The 27457-nt window shown below is 37.6% G+C and overlaps 1 protein-coding gene across 9 annotated transcripts in view; it reads left to right on the top strand.

The window, feature by feature from the left end:
- Positions 1-27457, top strand: part of LOC109106170 (clathrin coat assembly protein AP180-like) — a 54106-nt gene that overhangs the window by 9658 nt on the left and 16991 nt on the right. For 7 of the 9 annotated variants that reach the window (XM_042741304.1, XM_042741303.1, XM_042741306.1 and 4 more), the window contains exons 2-17: positions 11213-11355; positions 15454-15529; positions 15759-15861; positions 17117-17210; positions 17386-17497; positions 17598-17704; positions 17811-17852; positions 21129-21190; positions 21337-21342; positions 21899-21911; positions 22571-22707; positions 22817-22899; positions 23409-23423; positions 23792-23959; positions 25554-25634; positions 26813-27058. In XM_042741304.1, the coding sequence (XP_042597238.1) occupies positions 11213-11355; positions 15454-15529; positions 15759-15861; positions 17117-17210; positions 17386-17497; positions 17598-17704; positions 17811-17852; positions 21129-21190; positions 21337-21342; positions 21899-21911; positions 22571-22707; positions 22817-22899; positions 23409-23423; positions 23792-23959; positions 25554-25634; positions 26813-27058 (1488 nt within the window). The remainder of the gene's footprint in view (positions 1-11212; positions 11356-15453; positions 15530-15758; positions 15862-17116; positions 17211-17385; positions 17498-17597; positions 17705-17810; positions 17853-21128; positions 21191-21336; positions 21343-21898; positions 21912-22570; positions 22708-22816; positions 22900-23408; positions 23424-23791; positions 23960-25553; positions 25635-26812; positions 27059-27457) is intronic. The other 2 variants (XM_042741305.1, XM_042741302.1) reach the window with 2 other exon arrangements.

The raw sequence follows: 27457 nt of genomic DNA, 5'->3' as shown, positions 1-27457 counted from the left end.
ATCACAGATTACATAGCATTCTACAGACAAAAATATCTTAAAGGAATACTCCACCCCAAAATTAAAATTTTGTCATTAATCACTTACCCCCATGTCATTCCAAACCCGTAAAAGTTTCATTCGTCTTCAGAACACAATTTAAGATATTTTGGATGAAAACCGGGAGGCCTGTGACTGTCCCTTAGACTGCCAAGTAAATAACAGTGTCAAGGTCCATAAAAGGTATGAAAGTCGTCGCCAGAATACTCCATCTGCCATAAGACGTGCAATCTGGGTTATATGAAGCGACGGGAACAATTTTTGTAAGCGAAGAAAACATAATTAACGACTTTATTCTGCATTTCCTTTGTCAATAGTCTCCTCTATGTCTCTCCATATCACTGTATGCTGCGTATGCACTTCTGTATTATCTGCGCCACAAGGATGCACTGTTTCTACGTGTATTTAGCTTTGATTTGCAAGAAAACAGCGTATCCTTGTGGCTTTAAGCTCAATATAAAAAACAAAAGAAGTCACTACAAAGTCCCGCCATGATAGAAAAAAAATAATGTGTGTGTGGCCAATGGATCTGCCACTGATACTGTAATTTGCCCCTCTTATTGAACAGGGAAAGTGGCCTGTGGGCCAAGTTGATGGTCGATAATAGTTGGGTAACTCAGAGGCCGTGAGGCTGCAGGGTAGTTTTTCAGTCTGCTATATGAGCTGGCAGTGCAGCTGCTTCTCACTGCTTTTACAGTGTGACTTGTGTGCAGCGCTTCAGCTTAGCAAGGTGTGTATCTGTTTGCTTTTTTTTTTTAAGGATTTTGCACATGTGCAAGCATTCCTGCCATGTATAAAGTAAGAACCGTGAGATGTTTCATATCTGACTGTTCTACTAATTCTCCACCCCCAGCTTTTTATTTCTCATTGTGAATAATTTAGAAAGCGAAGGCTAAGTCAGAGATATTGTGTCCTTTGAACTACTGCTGCACAAAACTCAAACTTTTATAACAGTATGACTCATACAAGATTGTAATTTGTTTTAGGCACAGGCTTTATAATTCCCTAGTGCAATCCTGTTGGCCTACGGTACATTAGATACATCTGCTTTTCTGCATCAAGCGAATTCAATTATTCAGACACACAAAAAAAATTCTTTATGTCTTACAAAGTTAAGGCTGAACAAACCTTACCAAACTCTTTAAGGAGTCATTGGGTTTATTGTATTGTTAGTAGCAGTATGCACTGGGTACTGAAAATCATATGAAGGAACACATATACACTATACCAGTGGTTCTCAATTCCAGTCCTGGCGCCCCCTGATCTGCACATTTTGTATGTTTCTCTTATTGCTTCAGACGTTTGTTCTATTTAAAGTGCATTGAAGTGTGCGAGATGTGAATTTAAATTGTATTTATTTACAGAGGTATATGATGTCACACTTGTCCATGTGTGAAGACGTTACACAGTGTAAATCCGTGCATGAATGTTCCAAAGTGAGGTAAACTTCAACAGATTTCCCCTGGTCAGGGAGTAGGGAGCAATGAACACTGTGTTGGGACCATGTCAATGGGAACACATTTCATGCATGGAGCTCACTTCTAACAAGCTGATTATCTGAATTAGGTGTGTTAACAAAGAGAGACATGCAAAATATGTAGAGCTGGGGGATGCAAGGACTGGGATTGAGAACCGCTGCACTATACTGTTCAAAATTTAGGGACTGGTAAGATATTATTTAATGTTTTTAAAATAAATTCCTTATGCTCACCAAGGCTGCATTTAACTGATCAAAAATACAATAAAATAATAATATTGTTAATGCTGATACAGTAAATATTGTCACACCATTTAAAATAAGTTTTTTTATCCTGAGATAAGGGAGCGAACGTTGCGTCGTGGTTTAACGACTGCTTGGGGAAACTTCTGTTTACTCTATTTCTGAAGCCTGATTTTTTAACTTTTGTGTAGCTGCACAAACCAATGGCGCTCGAGCCCGACAGAAGGGGCAGAGCCGACCGCTATATAAGTCGGAATCATACAACTGAAGTGACAGCCATCGATTTGCATGCAGCTATAGCACGGCCAGTTACGCAACGCTCATTCCCTCTCATCTTCTCTCCCATCTCAGGGAACCGAGGTTACGTGAGTAACCGGAGCGTTCCCTAACAAAAGGTAACTCCCATTGCATCGTCTTTTGAAAACTGCTTGGGTATCGTATCCAGTAGCGCCATGCTATAAGCAGATGCAGAACTTAGCCTGCTCTGCGAGCTCAGCCCAGGAACACTCAGTGAGGGCTCCATAAGCCTAAGCCACAAAAAGACCTGAGAACGTTCTGAGGTCTACTTGAGATAACTCAAGTTTGGGGGGAGTAAGCAATAGGCAGATAAGACCCATGCCAGCAGGGCAGGGATGTCCAAATTGTAGAATCTAATTAAAGTAGACGGCGACGACCAGCCAGTGGCCACACTAATCTCCCCAATATAGATTCTACCCAAGAGGAGGCCATTCCTCTAGTGGAATGGGCCCTCACACCTAAAAGGCATTGTAAGCCAGCTGAGGCATAAGCCAGAGCTATAGCATTAGTCAAACACGTATAGTCTGAATGGGCATAAACGCGCAGTACGTTACCATAGTAATAACGTTACTTTGGTAACGTTATTCTTTAGAGAACCATAGAAAAATCATGTAAAATCTTAGTGAAATGAATGTGTGAATCCTTCAGAACATGATAAATATCAGAGTACTATCTATACTTCAGTGCCATCAAAATAAGAGTGAAACCAAGTGACAGTTTTATTCAGAAAGCTTCTTAACGTTTTCTACGAGTTTTACCTTGGTATTACCAATTATCGGATTGTTTGATGTTTTGAAATTTTCTATATACGTTATAATTCATAATTATTTCTGTTCTGTACTTGCTCAGAAGCAATTTTACAGCAGTTTTAATCACACTTTTCCTCAGTCAAGGCTTCCATCACTGTCTTTGTTGGATAAAATGAGTTGTTGGCCTTTAAAAGACCAGGAAAAATCAGTTTTAAACACACACGCCAAGTTATTAGAAATTTATTATACTAGTATCTAGTATAAATCTATATATTATTTATTTATGGATACATGCATTTTATTGTACATTTATTTATTTGTTTTTATTTCAGTGTTCCATAAATCATTTTATTGTAGATTTATTGATTTAACCTTTTCTGCCAGATCCTTGTAGAACTTCACTGAAAACAAACAAATTATTAAAATATTATTACCTGGGAAATTTTTATTTTGTATTAAGTTGAGAGCTGAATATATTAAATGAGCATGCAAAAATATCCTTATATTTCTTGTCTATATCTAGTATGTAATCAGATTGTTTCATTTAAGGCTTCCATAACTGTCTCTGCTGGATAAAATGACAATAAATGCATAAATTTACAGTTTATGGCCTACAAAAGAAAATTTTAAAATCTAGTTTTAAACACACGTCAAGTTAAATAACAAATGTAGTATTTGTATCATATGGTATAAAAATGTATACCATTTTACATTAATTTAAAATGTAATGTTAGACTTTAAGACTTGCACTCTATTCATTTACTAACTGCTTGTTTTCTTAAAAAACTAACTAACACTAGCTTCTCTAATCTTTTTGAATTCTATCTATTTGTTTTATTTTTATTTTTTATACAATTAACAAAATAAAAAAAGGCCTCTAACACTAGCTTGCTCTATTCTTTTTCTATCTGTTTTCTTTTTATTTATATAATAAAAAAAACCTTGCTATGTGTACTGTGTTAAACTAACTTAGACTTGTTATAGCACTTGCATATCATTGCTCTTTTGTTGATTTTGATTGCTTCCATTGTCCTCATGTGTAAGTCGCTTTGGATAAAAGCATTTGCTAAATGACTAAATGTAAATGTACTATCCAATGAGATAGTATTTCCTTTGTGACAGGCAGCCCTTTAGAGTGACCTCCAAAGCACACAAAAAGCTGCTCTGATTGTCTGAATGTAAATTTGTGCTTAATGTAAATTTGTGCTTAATGTAAATTCGCAGTGCCCAGACAGGGCATAACAAGTTGGGACCTTGTTCGCCATCCGTTCCAGGGAGCACTAAAAGGGAAATGACCTGGGCTCTAAAAGGAGTTGAGAGCACCTTCATTACATAACCGCTGCATGGTTAAAGAATGACTTTACAAGACAGGAAGCAATGAAAGACAGGGCTTTCAAGTCCCCTACTCGCTTGACTGACCCCAGGACCAAAAGCAGAGCGGTTTTGAGTGTCATGACCCTTAAGCTGGCTGTTTGAAGCGGCTCAAAGGGGGAACTCTTGAGAGCTCTCAGGACTATAGACAAGTCCGATACTGGCACCGTCCTAGGGCGAGGATGGTTTAACCACCGAGCCCCCTTAAGAAACTTAATGACCTTGTCGTTCCTGCCAATTGTCCGGCCAGCCTTGAGAAAATTATTCGCCGCGATGGCTGCCATATAGACTTGAGCGTGGAAGGTGTGCGCCCCTTATCCAGCAGCTCCTGCAAAAAGGTTAGCACGTGGGACATATCACATGAAACAGGATCCTGGTTCCGTGCTGAACAAGGGCATAGAGGTGCCTTGTAGACGGAGCTCTAGCCTCTAAAATGGTATTAGTGACTCTCGCTGGGAGTTGGCTACACTCCCGTTGAGTGGCCAGACATGAAGGCTCCAAAGTTCTGGCTGGGGATGCCAAATCTTGCCCTGCGCCTGCGAGAGAAGGTCTCTCCTCAGTGGTATTGACTACAGCGCTGCAGATAGCAGCTGGATCATCTCCGGAAACCAGACTTGGTTCATCCAGAGAGGGGCCATGAGGAGGAGAGAGCACTTTGTGTCCCTGATAACTTGGGGTAGCAGGGTGATCAGAGAGAAGGCATACAGGCGGGTGTTGGGCCAATCGTGGGACAGAGCAACCCACTGTCTTGAAAAATAGGTTGGGCAGTGATAGTTGTCTTTGAAGGTGAAGAGGTTGACCTCTTGCCCTGCCGAAAATTGACCAGATTATCTGAACCGTCTGGGGATGTAGCCTCCATTCCCCAGAAGCTACATTGACCCTTGACAACATATCTGCTCCCTGGTTCAGTCTGCCCGGCACATGAACCGCTCGTAGTGAGAGGAGTTCTCTCTGTGCCCAAAGCAGGAGACTTTGATTTGAAGGCCGCCTTGGCAGTTGAAATAGGCTACCACAGTCATATTGTCTGAGTGGACCAGGACGTGTTGCCGCTTTAAGGCTGGCTGAAAGCAAACAGCAAATAGCCATCATTTTGAGGCAGTTGATATGTAAGCCTTGCTCGTGGGTCGACCAGGAGCTGTAAGCCAGATTGCCCTCGTACAGAGCGCCCCAGCCCAAGTTGGAGGTGCCCATCATGACCACCTTCCTTCTGGAGGTCGTTCCCAACTGCACGCCTGACAGAAACACGCAGGGAGTTGTTCAAGGGGCCACAGCTTTGACACAGTGATACGTTATCCTGACATAAACGTGGCCCAGGCGCTAGGCATGGGGTGGGATGGGATGCAGGCTTTTAGCCAATATTGAAGGGGCCGGATGCCCTGAGGGCACGTGCAGACCCTGGCTTGAATGACGCCGCCACTCACTGAATATTCAGGGTGTAATCCAAGCTCGAATTTTCATAGAGTCTATTACTGTTCACAGAAAGTCACTCACTGTCTGGGAGTCAGAAAACTCTTGGCTGAATTGATTTTCAGCCCAAGATGCTCTAGGTGGTTGAGCAGCAACGACCTGTGAGTGAAAAGTTCCCGTTCTGATTTGGCTAGTCATTGAGGTAGTTCAAAAAGCAGATTCCCATCAGCCTCAGAGGGGAAAGAGCCACATCTTCGCACTTAGTAAAAGTGCAAGGGGCTAGAGACTGTCCAACAGAGGGACTGTGTACTGATAGTCCACTTCCTCTAAGCAAATCTCAAGAACAGTCTGTGATGGGGCGCTATTTGGATGTGAAAGTAAGCATCTTTCAGATCAACAGACAGAAACCAGTCCCCAGGCATATTTGCGCAAGGATCTGTTTAAGTTAAAATTCTGAAAAGCCGTTGCATAATGGACCAGTTCAGATGTCTGAGATCAAGTATTGGTCTGAGCCCACCGTCTTTCTTGGGAACGAGGAAGTAACAGCTGTAAAAACCTGACTTGCTGTTCGCTAAGGGGACTGTTTGCACAGCACCTTTGCAAGCAGTGTATGTACTTCGGATCGAAGAACATGCGTTGTCCCATACCAAAGTGTGAATAATACCTCTGAAGTGACGTGGCCTGTGAGCAAGTAACCTCGTTCCATGGTTTTTAGAATCTAGCTTGACATGCCGGAGATGGCTTTCCAAGCCAAATGCCAGGCAGCAAGCAGTTACTTTCCTATTAATGGCAGTTCACGGCACGGGGCAGGGAACTGGCATTCGCATTGTGAGGAGAATTGCTCTTGTGGGTCCACTATCAAAGTGGTAGTTTGCTTGGGTGCGCGCTGAATGAGAAGGACGCGCCCAGCTTGAATAGAATTTCCATCACTCAGTGTTGAATGGAGGGATGGAGAGCGAGCATGAGCTTTCTTTGATGAAGTTTCGGCCTCAGAGAGAACTGATCCTTTCCTTTTCTTCTCAAAAGTTTTTCTTCGCTAGACTCAATGTTGTCTCAGTGCGAGCAGCCAGCCCCGTGAGCACAACATCAGAGTGGGCGTGGTCCAGATGCGTCTAATCTGAAGCTGTCAGTATTCTCCTTTTTAATCTGCCTAAAAAGATCAAACTGCTTGTTAGATGAGGGGTGTTGATGATCCTCACGTGTAAACACACCGGCAGATCAAAGTGCTACGCTCTCTGTGAGAGCATTCCGTCTCAGTGAGCATACAGTCTCTGCATGGGCACTTCCCAGACAGGTGACGCACAAACTGCCCTTCTGCATAGTGCAGGGATTCCCCACACAAGCCACACTCACGCTGCGACATTTGCAGCAACGTCACAGAGAAATTGCTCAGGAATTGCTCTTATAGGCTGAGCTTCTTCCCTCTTCGGCTTCTCGATTGCAGAGTCAGCGAAGAGATGGTCTCGTCGCTGAAGGAGAAGATTCTGATGAGATGGTGCTCTGAGCCGACTTATATAGCAGTCGGCTCAGCCCCTTCTGCCAGGCTCGAGCACCTCTCAGTAGGGAACTAGGTTTTTTTTTTTAGACCAGGTGACATTGGTAATGTGGTAATGAAAGTGGTACTGACCTCCAATTTCATCCCTTCAGGTGGTGTTGATGTGTTTTAAGGTGCCAAACCAGAATAATGTTAAATTTTAAGCCTTTTAGAGAATCGGCTATTATTGTGGTCTCTGTGATTATGTAATCTGTTATTGAACATGAATATGTTCCTCTTTCAGTCAAGGTGACTGCGTCTCACAGCCCCCTGGTATTTTTCTACCCTATTTCGCCTTTAAATAATATATTTTATGTGACAAGAGGAGAGCCTGCAAAATGTTCTGTTGAGAAATATACATCATGGTCTATTAATTCGACCATAATCAAATTAAATGATATCAGAATTATTGAGACTCTGTTACAGTTCTTGTCAGTATATAAAAATAATGTTTGAATCCAGATACTGCTGTGGTTTTGGGATATGATTTGTGATGTTTAGTTCATGATGAAGGATGGATGGTGGATGTGTGGTATGTAGGAGGAGAGCAGGCTACTTTCTCATGATCTCCTTAGAGACAGATACTGATAGAAGTCTCTCTGTGTGTGTGTGTGTGTGTGTGTGTGTGTGTGTGTGTGTGTGTGTGTGTGTGTGTGTGTGTGTGTGTCAGTGTGTCTGTGTCTGTCATCCTCCTGTAGTGAAGGGTTACTGAACGGATGCCCTGCATTTAAAGGACTTTACATTGCGCGTCACGATCGCATCGTAAACATAACGGCTCAAGAACTGCGCAAAGTATCTGGACAAAGTGCAATACATACAAACAAAACTGTTAAAACTAGTTGGTTTTTAAACCTGAATGATAATAATATGAACTCTCTTAGAAGTGTTCTCAGGGAATACCCAAACACTCCAGACATCGTATTCATCGATGAACTTTCTACGAACATTCTGATTCTGGAAGTGGGCTGTTGTTTTGATCTTTACATGGACTTTTTTCTGAGAAAATGTTGAAGTATCAGTCATTAACCAATGCTTTGGCAGTGTGTGGTTATAGGACCAAACTGATTATTCTTATTTTTGGTAGCTTGGGACATGTGCACAGATTATGTGTCAGAGGCTTGCAGATTGCTGGACTGAGTAAAGAGACCTCTAAGCAAACAGCCAGATATTGTTCTGTGTCAGCAATCATAGGCAGTCTGCATGTTTGGAGAAGACGATGTCATCTTTATCCATAGTCTACTTATTAATGTGGTTGTGACTATTAGCATTGTCTGTATTGTCAGGTGAAACATAATAGGCTCTTTGTGAATATTTGGATGCTGTGTTGTTTTAATCAGTATTTGTCATTCCAAATAAAATAATCAAATGTGTCAGTGTGTGTGTGTCTGTCATCCTCCTGTAGTGAAGGTGTGATAGAATTTTTTTTTTCTTATATGTCTATCTACATTAAACAATGTATCTAACTATATGGCTGTCTATCCATCTGTCTATCTTTTCAACATTCTCCTTCTGTCTGTCTTGTCATTCTCCTTCTTGGTCTTTCTATCTGTTTGCTGGTCGATCTGTCTACTGCATCTGTCTGTATAGGCCTAACTGTCTAAAGGCCCCGGTATACTTCAAACAAAGTTCGTTTTCATTCTTCGTTTGGGGGCAAAAAGAAGTTTGAAAAGGCTGAGCGACGGTATACTGTTTCCGAAAATTCCGACACCCCCGCGCTGCTGGAGGTGGAGTGTAGATTAATGTAAACATAACTCACGACGCTCACACATATCCCCTTAACACAACAACGATGAAATGATGAAATGTAGGCAATCTAAGTGTGAGACGGGCACCAATGGTCTCATAGTCTGTAAAACTTTAGCATGATGTGGAAAAAAAATATTGGAGTCAGTTTGTTACTTTATTTTAGTATTCATTTATTTTATTAAACTGGATAAATTGTTACACTTTTATATATTTTATGTGGTGTCATGATTTACTTTTGATAAATACAAAGGCTTATTATTGTATGTTCGTTTGGCATTTCATTTATTATATACCCTTTAAATTGGTTTATTGAAAGAACAACAGCAGCAGCAGCAGCTGTATGGTGTAACATTTATTTGAAACATATGTATTTGGTACTTGCTATCTTATATCTTTACTCTTTCCTTTCATTCTTTTAATGACTTTGGAAAACTTGTCTCGGTTGTTTCTCTACGTCGCATTTTGCATAACTCCGGGTCGTCGGCACCAAGCTTTGTTGCAATTTCTTTCTAGGAATGAAATGCTTTCTCTGAATCTGTAAAGTCTCTCTGCAAGCGATCATACAGGTGCGGATATATCTGTGCCAGCTCAGCTATTCGACACTCCAGTGTATTCATGTTGCTAGTGACTAGGCCGGAGATATTGCTTTATCTTGCCTGACCTCTGTTGAATGAGAAACAAACCGGGAAAAAAAAAAATTGCACGTCAAAGATGGTGGAGTTTCAGGACACACCCACCTATTGCGTAACTGCCACGGACCAATGGAAACTCAAAGGTGTTTAGGAGCCAAAACGAACTCCCCCAGAATGTTCGCTTTGGTCAGCTGTTTCGAACTGCCGAATCGACTTCAAAAAGAACTTCGTTTCGGCCTGATTTTGTTCGATTTTGTTTGAAGTATATCGGGGCCTTAACTTTGTAACTATCTGCCTGAAAGTCTGTCTTTCTGTTTGAAAATGTATCTGTCTGTCTGTCTACCTGATTGCCTGTCTGTTTAACTGTCTGTTAAACTGTCTGTACCTGTCTATGTCTAACTCTTTGTCTGTCTAACAAACTGTCTTTCTAACTATTAGTATCTAACTATCTGCATGCCTAACATTTTCTCTGACTACTCTGTTTGTTAAATATCTAACCAATTATCTTTATGCCTGACAGTCTAACTATCTATTGGTCTGTCTGTCTAACTCTCTAACCTTCTGCTATATCTGTGTTGATATAACTATCTAACTATCAAACTATTGGTCTATCCATCCATCTGTCCAGCTGTCCAGCTGTCTGTCTGTCTTTGTTTATCTATTTATTCTACCCACAGAGTTCCCATCACACTGCATTATTCAATGTTATGACAGCACTGTAATATAAATAACCTGTTCTGTTCCTTTCATATCTGCATTATTGAGCCTAGGCTATTCTTCATGTATCCTTTATGTCATAACTACATTAAGAATTTCAATGATAATGACTTAAAGTTGTGAACACTCTCATGGTTTCGTCTTCTGACCCTAGATGTCTTTTAATAGTATTTTTAAATACTAGCATGGAAAGCACAGTTCAGAAACAGAGTTAGACTGAAACTGAATGCAGGACGACACCGACTAGCACTGATTCGTGTGTGTAAAGCCAGAGGCACAACGTACAATTTTTGGCTGTCCCAGACAAAAGATTAGCATCGTGAAACGATCGTGAAGATTTTTGTGATCGTGGCTCCTAATTGGTGGTCCTGTGTTGTACAATGAGAGGGGTTTAAAGACGGCTGTTGTCACTGTCTTGCAATCAAAGATAGCCTATGATAATTTTCTGAGAGTGTCAGAAATTCAGCATTATCATTGCACAGTGTGTTTGTTACGACCCATGTTTACTGACCAGCCAATAACAATCTGACATGAAATCAATGCAACATGGCATTAAAACATAAAACTGATTAGCTCAAGCTCTTATCCCTTCCTCTTTCGCCGCTTCCACTTTTGTTCAGCACACATAAAATCTACAACTACCAAAGTGTGATTCATCATGCTCTTTTTTTACCACTAGCACATGCTGATGACATTTTATTCTTCTATAGAAACATTCGTCGTAGTGTACGAGTCAGTAGGTGTCATCATCGTACAGTCTACATGCATGTCGTACCCAAGTTTATTAGATCCATGTTGCACAGTGTGATCTGCAAGGATCTTATAGGGTTGCTAAAATCGTGCAGTGTTGTCTCTGGCTTTACTCTAACCCTGATGTTCTGGTATGTGTTGTGCCCACTGCTTTTACCAAGAATGCCATAATACAGGAGGAACTATTAAATGTGTTAAAGTTTTAAAGATCTAGATAAGCTCTGATTTTCTATTTCATATTCCCTCACAGACTTAATCCAGGCAACCCAAGAGTCCAATGTCAATATTCCCCAGATGGCTGATACCCTGTTTGAGAGAGCAGGAAATGCCAGTTGGATTGTGGTCTTCAAGGCTTTGATCACCACTCAACACCTGATGGTTCATGGCAATGAGGTGAGAAGCAAGCAATTGATTTCTGTCAAGGCCACTATCGTCAAAGATGATTGACAATTAGCATACAGTTTGGATTGGCTGTTTGGTTTTGTTCTGGGCAAGAACTCTCTGTGCATCCATGCGGCCTAGTGTGGATAAGAGCAGGGAGAGCAGCAATAACCCCCAGGGTGAACAGAACCAACATAAATGTATCACAGATATCGTAAAAGTTCAGTTATTTTATGGACACATTTTAGAATTTGCCTGAGTCAAAGGAGAATCACAGGCTGAATCCTGACTGACAAAGGAGGAGTTGGGGATGGAGGAGTGTAATTAGCTATTGAGCAATGCTAAAGCTGCTGATAATAGTGGGGGACCTTATATATGAATGCTTAAATAGGTGTCGTATTCCCACAGGTAGATGGGGATCAGCTGAGAGTCAGCTGATGCGAGCTTGACTAACGTGACCTGCCAGAACTAACGTTATGCTTGATTTCTATAATATTATTAACATGATACTTGTGAGATAAACAAGACTTAAGGCAATGTCCTGATATTTTGAATGAAAGTAATTATTCTAAAGACAAAACATCATGTTTGTGGTGCATATGCTAAGATGAAGCCTATCTGTGGACTCATAAGCCCAACATATGCAACCTCTCTAGAAGTAGATTTATCATTCAAAAGTTCATTTTTGAACAATTCCACAAAAAATATTAAGCAGCACAACTATTTTCATTGATAATAATATTTTATTTTAATTAAGCAGCACAACTGTTTTATTTTAATTTTTTTTTTTTATTTTGTTTTTTTGGGTGTGTCCTGTGTAAGCATAAGAAATTTCTGTAACACTTTAAGATAAGGTTCCATTTGTTAACTATATTTAATGCTTAATTAATTTTAATTAACAATGAGCAGTACGTTTATTACAGTATTTAATAATCTTTGTTAATGTTAGTTAATAAAAATACAGCTGTTCATTGTTTATCCATGTCACATTTGATTTTAATAATGTATTGGTAAATGTTGCAATCAACATTGACTAAGATCCAATAATTCTTTCATAGTATTTTTATTGTTAGTATATGTTAACTAATGTAGTTAACTAATGTTAACAAATTATTACTGAAATTTCTTTCAAAGCTTTCAGATGGTAATGAATGTTAGTTTCATTGAACAGGCAAACACTTAAAAGCTGAAAGCAGACTTTGGTTTATGAAAATTACTGTACCGACTGTCAATTCCCTTTTCAGCTCACAATGTATTAAATGGCTCAATAATGCAATTTAAAAAGTGGTTTAGAAAAGTGTTTTTTCTAATTGATTCTGGCTTGGGTCGCAGATGTCTGCATGCAGTTAATGCAGGGTCTGCATAATATTTAACCTACATCAACAGTGTTGTATAAAGCTAACAGTGCAACAAACATTTATGAAGTCTTGCCTTGAATTTTAACCATTTTCTGAGGAGCTGATCCCTACAGCTGAAAATCTATTGCACTCAAAGCCCTCTCGCTTCCTCTTATCACCGTTATCACACCCATCAGACTCACAATAGGAGCAGAGACAGACAGGTGGGCAGATGCCCTCTCTCCCTCTCTCTCTCTTTTTGAATGTACAGTTTACTCTTTCAATCAAGGCTGGCGCTGTGCAGTGACAGAGACATCGGAGAGTGAAAAGGCAGATGGCAGTGGAAGGCAGAATGAGATAAAGAGTGAGAAGAATGGATGATAAAATGAGGGAGGGTGAAGGAACTGAGAGCTTGAGAGAAACTGATAGAATTCAGAGATGGAGAGGTGCAGCTTCAAAGGATAATTAAAAAAAAATATGAAGCTACGTGTATGCGGGTTGTGTGTGAATAGGCGTCACTTATAAATAGTGTCAGAGACAGTCATATAGGTGTGCACAAGGACATGCTAGTTGTGACATCATGGAATGGCAAAGGTGTTGCTCATGAATATGAATATGAAGTCATAAAGTCACAATTCTTCTCACAATTCAGTTTTTCTCGCAATTGTGAGTTTATATCTCGCAATTCTGACTTTCTTTTTTTCTCACATTTGCGAGAACTTTTTTTCATATCTCAGAATCAGAATTATAAAATAAAAATAAAAACTAAAATAAGGTAATTGCAACTTTTTATCTCACAATTCTGACTATTTTTCTCAGAATTGTGTGACATAAAGTTGCAATTCTGACTTTTTTTCTCGGAATTGCGAGTTTATATCGTGCAATTCTTACTTTATTACTCGCAATTCTGAGAAAAATAGTCAGAATTGTGAGATAAAAAGTTGCAATTACCTTATTTTAGTTTTTATTTAGTGGCAAAACAGGCTTCCATACAAAACAGTCACATTTATTTGAAATGGAAATCTTTTTAACAGTTTAGAAGTCTTTACTGTCACTTTGGATCAATTTAATACATCTTTGCGGAGTAATAATATTAATCTCTTTCAAAATGATTAAATTAATTAATTGTTCTGGGATTTTAGACCAATGCTGATCTAGTGATTAATTTACTTACAAATTAATCAGTAGGTTAGCATTTAAGCATAAAGTTTGATTTGTTCGTCTTGTGATGTTTTGTTTTGAGTATTTTACATAATATGCATGTGATATTATGTAAAATACAGAGTGTCGATTACTCCTAAAAGCATTGCCTTCCTTTCTGCTGAGCAAGCAGTGAGGGAAAATGTCATAACAATAATATATAGTAGAGGAGCTCACTTTCCAATATTCTAATTAAAGAGTGCTATTCAATTATGAATGTGACCTGCCAGACTGCTTTGTCTGAGGGACAGAAGTGCTGCTTGATAATCCTCCCCCTAATGTTTAATTCGTTATCATGTAGCTTGATAGTCAGAAAGGAAGTGATTAGACTGTTATATTCTCACTCTGGAGGAAAAGTCTGCAGGATATGTGTTCTATAACATCAGGCTATGTGCCTCTACAGGTCCCATACACAAGGGAAGTATTTATCCTGAAATATGGATATTTGAAATGGTTAGTAGTCTGACATATATGATTAAAAGTGTTAGGTACATTATACATAGCATCATCTCCCCACAAGCCTCTGTACTGATCAGCTGACACATCAGTTAAACTCTGAAAGGCACAGCACACAGAGATGATGTAATGCCGTTTTGAGGTCAAAAAATAAATAAATATATAAACCTTCATATTTTTTTTCTCTCCAGAATTTATGAACCAAAAATGCAATAAATCAGTTTCTTTCATCAGTATCTTTTGTCTCATTTTCAAGTAAAACATCTAATCATGAACTAAATTTGTGAAAAAATTGTTTTACGTAATAAGGCTTTCTGTCGATATATGTAGATATATCTAAAATTAAGCTTTACCTCTTTGCCGATTTATTTTCTTGTTTTGAGCAGAAATCTAAAAGCATTTATAAACAAGACTAAAATTGACAATGGCCTAAGAAAAAAAAATCAACATGTATTCACTGAAAAATGTTTCATCTTATACAGTTTTTCTTCTCAAATATTTTATCATGTTTTAAAGATTTTTACTGGAAAACAAGACAAATACATTTATACTTCAGTTAAGTACTTTATATTGTACATCATACAGTATGTTCTGTCCAATGATTTTTAGTTAATATTTTGAGTACATTTCCTTTTCGTTACTCATTTCTGTTTTTCCTTGTCTTATTTTTCATTTAATGTGTTAAGCTGCATAAATTTGTTTGCAAACTCAGGCTGTATTCACTGCTTATATTCTGTTTTTTCTTGATAAAACCTCTGTTATTATTTCCATATTTGCATTCACTCCCAGTCAGAGCTTTAATGTGAGTTCTGAGTGATTAGTCATTAGATGGTGATATCGGGTTTGTAGAAATGATTTTTTTTCTTCACTGAAGTACAGTTTTCATGTGCAGTTCTGCATTTCTTATGCCTTTCTTCTTATTTTCTCTCTATCTCTGTCAGTTGCTGTAGGACATTTTTCATTTATTTATTTAATTTATATTTATTTATTTATTAAGGACAGTACTGAAATTGTAATCTTTGTGTTGCGAAAAACAGCCTTGCATCTGAATTATTCCATATTCCAGATTATAATAATTAATGCACATGAAAAAGGTGACCTTTTTTTTCTTCTTCAGAGATTCATCCAGTACCTGGCCTCGAGGAACACCCTATTCAATCTTAGTAATTTTTTGGACAAAACTGGCTCTCATGGTAAGTATTATTTCATAAAGTAAATGCAGTTGCCGATCAAAATCTTCTTGTTTGACATCAAAATCACTATGAAAAGTTATGCAAAAGATAAATAATTGCACTGTTCTTAAATTAGCTGCTGATCTTTTTTTTTTTTTTTTTTGTCAACTTTGTTGTCATGCCCATTTTAATTTGTCTATGAAGTAAAATATTATCAGTCTGTTGTATTTATAAATGCTTGCACTTTCAGGTTACGACATGTCAACATTTATCAGACGCTACAGCAGGTATCTGAACGAGAAGGCGTTTGCCTACAGACAGATGGCTTTTGACTTTGGCCGAGTGAAGAAAGGGTAAATGAGTCCTCTGCTACACGGCTGTACCCTGAGTTAACAAGTGTGCCTAGTGCATTGGAACACTACTGAGCAATAACAGATTTGAGTGGGATGCTGTGAAATCAAGGACAACCTCTAGTCCCTGAAAATAGCCTTGTGTTGCTGCTGTAGAAAAGAAGTTATATTCACCAAGTTTCCTGCTCCCTTGGTCATACTGTGTGCAAGACCTTTGTTAAGTTAAATGGAGCATTACTCACAGGCCGCCTACTGTACGTTTGCGACCAAGGTCTCATTGCATGCACAATAAAGGAGCTACAACACATAAATTGGCTGATTTAGCTTGCTTAGACAACCTGAACACAACAGTTTAACAACTCAAACAGAATAGTAGAGTGACAAAGCCAACACCGCAACTGTAATGATAACGGCACAGTGGAAAGATGTCGTTGGAAATACTTTCAGAATGTGGTGATAATGAAAAAAATATTGATAGCCAATCAGAATCCATCCTGCTTTAAAGAGCTTAAGCATTTAAGTGGCATATGACAGAACTGCAGCACGCAGTTATAATAAGCAGAACGTGATCATGCATTGGTATGGATGCTAAAATAGTTGTCGTTATAGTAATTTACGAAGCTACGAGAATACTTTTTGTGCGCAAAGAAAACAAAAATAATGACTTTATTCAACAATTTGTCTCCTCCGCATCACCCTGGCGCCATTTTGGAGAGTATCACATACATAAACAACAAATGTACGCGGATACGTTGTTTACGTTCAGAGCAAAGCATAAATGGCGTGAACAACGTAAACAACGTATCCACATACATAAGTTACATATGTTGTTTACGCATGTGATACTCTCCAAAACAGCTCCAACGTATTTGGCAGAATAATTTATTTCTGCTATATTATTATACAGTATATAGCTAGTTAATATCAAACATGTTGAAGAACTTTATTAATGAAGATTTCAAAGAGATGGAAAATTCTACATGCTTTCATCACTGTTTCCTTTACATTTTTTCACAGTTTTCACTAGCTTATTTTAAATGGTCCTACAGTGTAACAGATTAAGGTTTAAAAGTATTTATCATGAGATGTAAAATTCACAGAATCATTTTATTTCATCTTTCTATATGCGTTAATATCCTGAACACGATTGTAACATTTATGTTAGGTAAAAACCGAAGAATTGTTATTCTTCTTTGGATTATGTTCACCTACATATATTATTTGAAATGAATGTTATGTGAATGTGTGTCTTACTCAGTGCTGATGGTGTGATGAGAACAATGTCTACAGACAAGCTCTTGAAAGGCATGCCCACGCTGCAGAGTCAGATCGATGCTCTGCTGGAGTTTGATGTGAGTCTGCTTCCTGTCACTATCACAGGCTGTGCTAACACCTGATGATTTTATACAGGTTTCAAACTACGGGGTAACTAGTTAATTTTGACAGCTGGTGAATAAATATATTTACAGCTCTTAGAAACATTAGTTTCTTTGACTTGCCTTTCACTCTCTTGCTTTGTTGTTTCAGGTTCATCCAAAAGATCTTGTCAATGGGGTGATCAACACTGCCTTCCTGTTGCTTTTCAAGGATCTGATCAAGTTGTACGCCTGCTACAATGATGGCATCATTAATCTCTTAGGCAAGTCTCGAGAAGTTTTGAGATTTCAAAGACGGTGGTATGACATCTGCAAGATTTGGCACAACTATAGATTTACTATGATTTCCTTGTTCATTTTTAGAGAAATTTTTCCAGATGAAGAAAGGACAATGCAAAGATGCACTGGAAATCTATAAAAGATTCTTGACACGAACGACCAGAGTCTCAGAGTTCCTCAAAATTGCTGAGGTAAGCGATGTATTTTATATCTTTGCTTCAATTATAAAATGTTCGCTGAAAATTGCATTTGTGGTTCAAAAGATATGCCATATATTCTTACCTTGTCTTTCAACAGCAAGTGGGAATTGACAAAAATGATATTCCTGAACTCACGCAGGTAGGTCTTTTTTAAATAGGATTTCCACCTTTTTTCCATACATCATGATGCCAACACTCTCCACGTCAGTACTAACAGTGCATGTCTGTGTTGTGGTGTTGTTTTAATATGTGTTGCATGTGTCGTAGCCCTCTAATCCAAGCTGTTTTACCAAAATTGAGAGGTTGTTACCTTTCCCTGGCCATTGGGCCAGTCACAGACATCCATGTGCTACATATACAAGGTCATTTATCTCTCATGATGGGGCATTTGTCAGATGGGACGTGTTCCATGGATCCATTCTGTCCCGTCACCTCAGGCTGATTGACAGATTCTGTACCTGTCTTCTTATTTCAGCGGTGCAGATTGATCACACAGGCTGAGAGTGTGAGTAGCGTGTGGAGCTTTCCACTTCGGAGATTCCTGCAGCTCAGGAGAGAGCAAAAGTCAATCCTCATTAGCGCTCATCAAATAAACTGCACACAAAATCTCATTTTAGAATGAACTTGGATGCGACTGAAGAATCATGATCTGAGTAGCAGCGATGCTTGCTGACTGAGACGAGAACTCAAGCTGCAGTCACATTTGCATCTCAGTAATGCTGAAGAATCACCAAGAATAGAGTTTCCACAATCATTAAGACCTCTGTAATGTGTCGAATAAAACAATTTGCATAGAAACTATTTAAAGACGTCTAACAGTTTTGGGAATTTCAGTAAATTTCTCTCTAATGGAGTATTTTAATAAGTGACATTTAAGAGTGGTGGTTCCATTTTAGATGAGCAAAATAAGAAAATAACATGCACTTTCCATGAATATGGAGCACTTTGGTTGGACTTTTTTAAAGCATTACAGGCACAAATTGCATGTTTTTCCTTTATAAGAGCTATTATTATTTTGGTAATTTTGGCTTTTTGTGCATAGACTTGACATGTTATTTTCACCATATTACAAAAAAATGTCATTTTGTAAATTTGACGCCTATGAAGTAATATTTAAACCCTTTCATACAGCATGACTTTTTTATTTATTTTTATAGTAACCCCCCCCCCAGTTTTTTCAAATATTGTTTAATTTTGACTCCCAAGAAGCAATGGTTTGAACCCTGTCTTACAGCAGAAGGTTTTAAAAATCTTTATTTTTTTTGTATTTATTTATATATTTTTTTTGTTTACAAATGCGGTTGTGTTGTCTGCCTCTGTCAAGCTTTCAACACTGTAACCTAAAAAATCAAGCAAATATTATTTTTTAATTGATAGGAAATACACATTTAAGTGTATTCATTTTTTGAATAATTTCAGTTTCCTGTTTTGCACCCTATTCATGGACAACAACAACACTATGAAACTAATCAGACTCTATAAAACAGAACATTATAATGGTTTTATGATTGTGGAAGCTCTGTTATGAGATTAGGAGGGTTTTCATGCTGGCAGAAATGGGGGAGGCTTGCTCTGAAAGCATGCTGTGCGTGATGTTAGGGCAGGATGGTTGCCTTCAGATATTCTGGATCAACGGCGGAGTTTAGGACATGCTGGAGGGAGACGTGCATGAACTGCCTGGGTTCTGGATTTGGCAGTGGTTATAATTGGGTTTTGGCCTGGGATGCACAGCTGTGTAGCTCAAGAAAGTTGATGAATTTTTACAGGGTGTATTAATGTTCACACACAATTTAGTTATTCCCTTAGCCCCTATTTAAAAGGAATCCTTTGATAGCTGCGTTTTGCAAAGTTTGATGGATCATAGCTTCTTACATGATCAGTTGTGCATGCTGTCACAATCTACATAACCAAACAGAATTTTAATTTACAGACTATTAGTTTTTAGTGCTATTAGTGTGGAGATATATGAGTCTGAGAAAAGTCTCCCACTCACACTGCAATTAGTAATCAAAAGAAATGTTTTTAACACTCATGCATTATTCAGGTAAGCATTTGTGTCACATCAAAAAACTCTTAAAGGAGCTAGAGAGAGAGTACTAGAGACTTTCTAGGTTCTTAACCGCACACATTTGTGTTTAAACCACTGTTTAAAGATCACTATTGTCATAGCACAGGGTGATTAATTGAATGCAAATTAATCTTCATTATACCTTTGTAAATCTGTATGACAGTGTGTAACTGTGTGTGTATGAGAGACCGAGAATGGGAAAGGGGGGTGAGTGATATTGAGTCTATGCCTGAGGTTAGAGGACTGGTGTTTTTGACCAACACTTCAGCTCAATCCTCAGTCCTCAGAGGCGCTTCTAAAATCGCTAATCTGTCTGCTGGAGCGCCAGTATAATTGTCTGAGAGTGCTGCCCTGAAAGATTAGTTTAGTTTCCACTGCTGGTATTACTGTATGAAATATCAAACATTATTTTGATGAACAGCAATAGGTCATATATAAATCATACTTTGGAATACTCTATTCTGAATGGTCAAACACACCATTGTGCTCTATTTTATGCAGAATTGATTTTAACATTCTGCAGACTTGTTCTGTTGTCATCACAATGACTTCATATTCTAGAATGCATTTTGTTTTTATGTAAACTGCTACAGACATATAGCAGGGTCATCAAATTCGACAAGGCATTCCACTCTATCTGTACATGATAGGTAGTTGATTTTATGATATTAATAATGATATTATTTCAGACCTTATCAAACTCTATTTTATTTTCAAGATGAATTTGGAAATTGTAAAGGCTTTGTGACATCAGATGTCATATCATGCATGCTAGATGTGTGTATTTTGACTAGACTAAAAAATCAATAAATGCTCTGTCTATAACATATTATAGCTCATCATATCATATTGACCTAGGTCAAAGGCTTTTATTTAGCTGTTATTCATGAATTAACCACAAAGTCCAGTTTTTATATATTATTTTAATTTATGTGATTTGTTTGGCCTATTTAGCTGCATGACATTTTTACCCATGAGATACACCCACCTGCGATTATGTGGCATGTCTAACAAATAATGTGCTCTGAATCTTTCTGTTGTGCCTGAATGCATGAGTGAGCATGCTGCAGTGCATTATGGGCCCCACTGGGGCTGTGAACTAAAGCATTGTGCTCTGCATCCGAACCAGTGTAAACCTTACTTTAAAAAGTCTATAAGTCTATTGCTTGTATACAATTATTGTCTTACTTAAAAAGAGTTATAGTAATTTTCTAGTACATTTTGTCCTCTACTTGTCTTCATTAAGAGTTAGCAGCTTGACTTTGTCTTTTTTTGTTTTGCAGTCTCAAACATTGTGTCCTTAGTGGTAGGTCACTTTTAACAATGCATTGTTTTGTGGCTTTGTAGGCCCCTGAGAGTCTTCTGGAATCTCTGGAGACACATCTCAACACTCTTGAGGGGAAGAAAGTGTAAGTGCTTTAATTCCTTGGAATAACATGAAGTACTAAAATAAACAAGTCTATGCTTAATCTCACAAACACCCTTTTTACTGCTAATAAAATAACTACTTTTATTACAAAAAGTAATACTGTTCCTCCTTTCCTTGTGTTAACAGTGATGAGTAAGTATTTCTACAGTATTGATTTGTATGTAGACTTGATTATATTTTCATACTGAAATGGTGATGTTGTTGTCATTGTGGTGTTCAAAGTTCTATAGACTGATGGTTGAACTTTATGTTTCAGCATTTTAAAATGCTGAAGTTCCCTCTCTCTATAGAATGAAGTAGTTTTGGTTTAGCTTTATATTTAAGTTCACTCTGTACAAACTGAACCAGACTGAACTTAACATACTAACAGTGCCAGCCCAGAATTGATCGATTTCTCAATATGAATTTCAGTGTCATGTGCATATTTGTTTTGTAACTGAATACTCCATATTTCCCAATGCATGCCTGGGGGAGGGGGATATTTTGGAATTGTTTATTTTTTCTACAAAAATAAATAAATAAATACAAATAAAATAAAAAGTAATAAAATATTTAATTTTCATGAATAATGCCTTGTTGACCTGCCTGCTGTTTGAAAATGATTCTTCATGTCATTAATTATTATAATTCCATCATTTAACCTTTTGAGTATGATGTTTTGTATTTTTTTTACATTTTCTATCACTAGGTCCCCGACTAAGGTGAGTAATGAATAAAACTAAATTTTATAAAATGTAATTATGCAGTATAACACTATAGATCAGAAGTTTGGGGTTGGTAAGATTTTTTTTGTATGCTCACCCAGAAACTACAGTAAAAAGAGTAATATTGTGAAATATTATTACATATAATATAAATGCTTTCTATTTTAATATATTTTAAAATGTGATTTATTCCTGTGTGACAAAGCTTTTTTTTTTTCAATTTTCAGCAGCCATTACTACAATCTTCAGTGTCACTTCAGAAATCAATTTTAAAATGCTGATTTATTGGTCAAGAAACATTTAATATTATTATCAATGTAGAATATAAAAATGTGCTGCTTACTATTTTTTATGTGGAATCCATTATGTTCTTTCAAGAGACCTTCTGTAAAGGTTCAGTATTTATTTGAAACATAAATCTTCTGTTTAAATTAAAAAATATCTTTACTGCCACTTTTGATCGCTTTAATGCATCCAAGCTGAATACAAATATTAAAAAAAAAAAATATTTCACATAAAAATCTTACTGACCTCCAACTTTTGAATAGTAGCTTATATTATTCTGCATAATATTATACAGCAATATAAGACATTATTCATGTTATTGTGTATTAAATTTAAAATATGATGCTGTAAACCCAACATGACACATATAGAAGGGATCTCCAACAAATAATGGAACACCTGCTGGTACCCCTGCAAAAAGCGCAGAGCCCACCCCTGCAGCAGCTGCGGTTACTGAGACCACCGCAGCAGAGCCTGCAAAAGCAGTACCGGCTACAACCACCATCAAGTAAGATCAAATGATGTATAAAAATGTCTCATCATACATAAAGCACAAGCATCCTTGAAATGTCCTTGCTGTAGATGCATCACTCTCTCCTGTCTTTTTCTCTCTACAGCAGTGGCTTTAATGATCTAGTGGATTTTGATCTGTTGGCTCCAACTGCAGGGGCTTCAGCGGCTCCCACGGCATCATGGGGAGGTGAGCTGGTGTCATTTAGTTTGTGTTGTAGAGTGTTGTTGGGTTGTTTTATTACATTCTTTAATATTGTTTCATCAGGTCAGCTCAAGTGATCACATTTCAGGTTAAAAGTGTGTAAAAAATCCCATCATTTATTGTTATAGAGAGTAAAAAGCTGGAGGTTTAGGTTGTTATCCGTGTGTTTATGATTCATATCACCATTATCTACTAGTTAATCCATTGAGCTTAAATGCAGATAACATTTTCTACCAAAATTAGGCCAATTAGGGGAATATATATTGAGTGGGCACTCTAATGAGTTATAATGACAGACTAATGGGAAATGTTCCCCCTCTCTGCTTTTCTGCCCAAGCTTGTCAAGTCCCAGTTGTAAGCTGCCGCTTCTTTAGAAAGAAAAATTCTCCAAGTACTGTAGAAATCAGCTGATCCAGGAGCAGGTCAAACATCTGTTTTCATCTAACATGCTTTTCTTCTTTTCTTTCTCAATCCTCTTTTTGGGAATGGTTCAGATCTGCTTGGTGAGGGTGAGTAAAAATGATTATCAGGTTTCAAATACATCCAGGTTCTGCCCAAAACATTTTAACCTGCAATATATTTATTATTTTATTTAATTAAAATATTTTTTTTTTTAATCATTTCAACATTTGAAAAGGCATAACAGTCTTGCATCTTGTCTACAAGGAACGTTCTGAACAAACTGTTCACTTTCTGAATCTTTACACTTCTGATCCAGCTGTAGCTTTATGAAGTCATTGCTAAAATCTCTCTACAAAAAACCCTGAGCTTTCTTTCATCCTGTCTACACCCCTATTCTTCCTTGTCTCTCTCTCCTCCTCCTCTGTCTTTGTGAATGCTGTGGTTTGGTTGTGGCTTGGCTGTGGCGGGGTTCCAGACTCTCTGGCTGCTCCTGCCGCTGCTGCCGCTAGCTCTGAAGCACCCCTCTCTGAGGCTGACTCTGCCGCCGCAGCCTCTGCTACCGAACCTGCAGCTGTTGCCATCGCTGCCTCACTGCCAGTGCCTGCCCCCGCTGCCACCATCTCAGACATGGACCTGTTTGGAGGTCAGTCAGGTCATCTCCAGGCTTAACTATCAGGGAAGAATGCGAGTTCTTGGGTTGTTTAGCAGTCACTTTGGTTGGTTTGTGTACATGGATTGATAATGGTACTATTTACAGTCACTTAGCTGACACATTATGGTACTTCATCAGGTACAGTAACTTGTCAATTTGATATACAAGTAAACACCCTTTGCCATATTGGCAAGCTTAAATTACCCTTTCTTTCATGGCTTCTCCAATATGTGGCCTGAAGTCACTATCATGTAGGTGAAAGCTAATTAGTTTAGTAAACCATTATATATTTATTCATTTACCAGAAACTTTTGACAACAGTATAAGCAGAAAGGTTTAACCCAAAAGAGAAAAGAACAGATGTATTATTAAAGGATTAGCTCACTTGAGATAAGCTTGCTAGCATTGATGTTTTTCAGTAATTATGTCGTCTACAGCAGACATTTCAGCTTTGACAAGGTCAATGGCAGGCAAGAGTCTCAAATTTGATGCCTTGTGAATGTTTAAACCCAGGCCAGTTCAAGTTTCACTCTGCCAGGATAAATATATAAATATAACATTTAGGTTTTTTTTTTTTGGAGAAAACCAATTAATTACACATTGAGCATGGAATTAAAATTGTAAATAGTTTTTTTTTTTTTTTTTTTATGAGATACTATTATAATGTGTTTATTTATTTATTTATTTATTTATTGCATTTTCCATTCCAAGTTTTTTTTTTAATATGTCTATATCATTTTTACTAATTTTAATATCAGTTTTAGTTTTAGTTATTTTAGTACATAAAGTTAAACTACATGAAAATGAGAAATGCATAAAATAAAATAAATTAAACATTTTTAATATATTTTATTTTAACATATATATTTCTTTTTCTTTTGAGTTTTAGTTGACTATAATAAATATAATTAACTCTGCTGGTAATGTCTAATCATTTCACACATCATTACAGACACAGATCACTGAATAAATCATCCACAGTATGTATTCAATTCAAATCTATAATTTTTAACCTTTTCACTTGAATGTGAAACTGCTTGAATAAGACACCAAATTACATGCAGAAGTATTATGCAGAATTAATGCATTTCTTTCAAATGCAAAATAATTCTGTGTTATATAGGATGTTGGTTCATTTCGTACAAAGCTGTGCAGTCTGTTGATTTAATATTCCTCTAATTAAATCAACCTGCAGTTAAACAACCCCAAGCTGTTTTTTGTTTTCTCAGCTAATAAATGAATTAATTCATACCTGGATGTACAGGTTTGTAATATTAAATGCCACAATATTCATCACTGCCTTGGCTTTAGCTAACAGAAACCATGCTGTCAAAGCCAAACACTTTCTTTTACTCACTTGTTGGTCCTGACGGCATAGACAGAATGTTTCACGCAGCCTGACTCATTTCCCTCAGTACGTGTGTGGACACACTGAATTCAACTGTATACAGCCCACACTGGTACATTTTACCACCATTTGGGTCGTATAGAGTGTTTATGTTCACTTGTAATCTTACTCTCTCTATCGCCTCTTCATCCCCGTTTCTTTTTCTCTGTTGGATTTTATTGGTCTGGTTCTGGCCAGATGCGTTTGCGCCCTCCCCAGGCGATGGTCCGAGCGAGGGTGTGGCCCCTGCAGCTGCTGCCGATGCATGTGCCGGATCTGGTGGGTGCTCATCCATACACAAGATCCACCCTGCTTTTTATTTGTGTGTGCCTGTGTATTTATGGGTGGTTATGGAAGGTTTGTGTGTATGGGTGTGTGCTTGAATGGAAACATGAAATCCAACAACCGCTATGGTCAGCAATGTGTGTGTGAGCGAGAGTTCATGCAGTTTTGTTCGCATTGCTTGAGTTATTAAACCCTGCTTTTTCCCACATGTTACAGCAAAATAATTTTGTCCATGAGCTGCATAGGCACTGTTCTCTGCAGGCACAATTGATCATTTCTGTCCTTACAGTGCAAAAATCATTTTTCATTCACTATTTTTTGTCTTGTTTTACATGAAAAAGATGTATACATCCTTAAACATAAAAAGCAACTCTGTTGATTACAATCTTTGTATTTTTCTTACCATGTAGTATGTATTTTGGATTATATTTGGAAAAATAAAAATATTATTTCAAGATATATTTTCTGAAGATGAGTTGCTTCTCAAGCTAATTTATTTTGTTTTAAGGATGTTTAGATGCTTTACTTGAAAACAGGACAAAATATTTTAAAGAAAATGATTTTTGCCTTTACTTTCTGCTATGTTAACCTTACTTATAATTCAGCTGCTCACATTAATCGTATAATTTCCCTTCCGGTGTTTATTTTCAGTATCAGTGATTCATTCTAACAACCTTAACTTTTATTTTCATTTTTAAGTCTGAAGAGCAGAAGCTTAGTGGCTGTATTTACATAATGCAGCTACTGTGTCATAGAACATGAAAAGACTTACTTTCACCTTTTATTGTCATATTAACTTAGCTCTGCTTCCACATTACTGCTAGGACTTAAAAATCTGCAACCTATGGAATCCAGACTGTATTTTCTTGTTTTATTATTAATGGTTTCTCTATAGAAAGCAAGCATCATGAGGTATGTATGATTATACAAAACAGAATGAAAACTACATTGTTTTTATTTTCTAGGATGTTTCTTTATAGTGTTTTTAAGGGTGGTTGCAGAACTAAGGTTAATTGTGTCTTAAAGTGTGCTTTTGAAGGTAAAATTCCATCCTCTCTCTCTGTGACTTCAGTGTTCCTGAAGTTAAGAGCTTTTCTTTTTTAGGTTGCAGTTTTTGTTTATTAACAAACCTTACCCATTCCATTTTCACCCCCCAACCCTTCCCAATAAAGACCCCTGGGCTCCATCCGAGGGGAGTGCAAGCATTGCCCCAGAGCTGGACCTCTTTGCCATGAAGCCGGTAGAGAGTATCACTACCGCAGCATCTCCTACCAGTGCCGAGCCGAGCATCTCACCAACAGCGGCCCCAGCTACCCCTTCTCCTCCCACCGCTACTGCCACCACCGCCGCCACCACTACCACAACCACATCCTCTACAACTGAGTCTGCGGCCCTGCCAACACTAGACCTCTTTAGTGGTAATGTCTCTGCTGGAATTCTTCCTCTGTCTTGCTTTACTCTGCATTATGACAATATTAACTTGCTAAGCTAGTTCCCCAACATTATTAAGATTCTCTTTTGTTTGATTCCTCTCATTTAGATTTATATCTTATTTTTTGGTCATTCTGGATTGCGAAATATGGCCTTTACCACCTTTTCAGTACTGAAGAATATTCTTGACATATATATAGTAATTGTACAATAATACTGTAAAATTACTGTAATTGTAAATATAATATAATTGTACACTTCCGTTCAAAAAAAAATTTTTTTAAAGGGGTCATATGATGTTGCTAAAAAGAACATTATTTTGTGCATTTGGTGTAATGAAATGTGTTTATGCGGTTTAAAGTTCAAAAAACACATTATTTTTCACA

The sequence above is a fragment of the Cyprinus carpio genome, chromosome B16 (assembly GCF_018340385.1).
Source record: "Cyprinus carpio isolate SPL01 chromosome B16, ASM1834038v1, whole genome shotgun sequence".
NCBI lineage: Eukaryota > Metazoa > Chordata > Actinopteri > Cypriniformes > Cyprinidae > Cyprinus > Cyprinus carpio.
The sequence above is the reverse complement of the archived record's forward strand: the minus strand, read 5'-3'. Positions and strand labels throughout refer to the sequence as shown.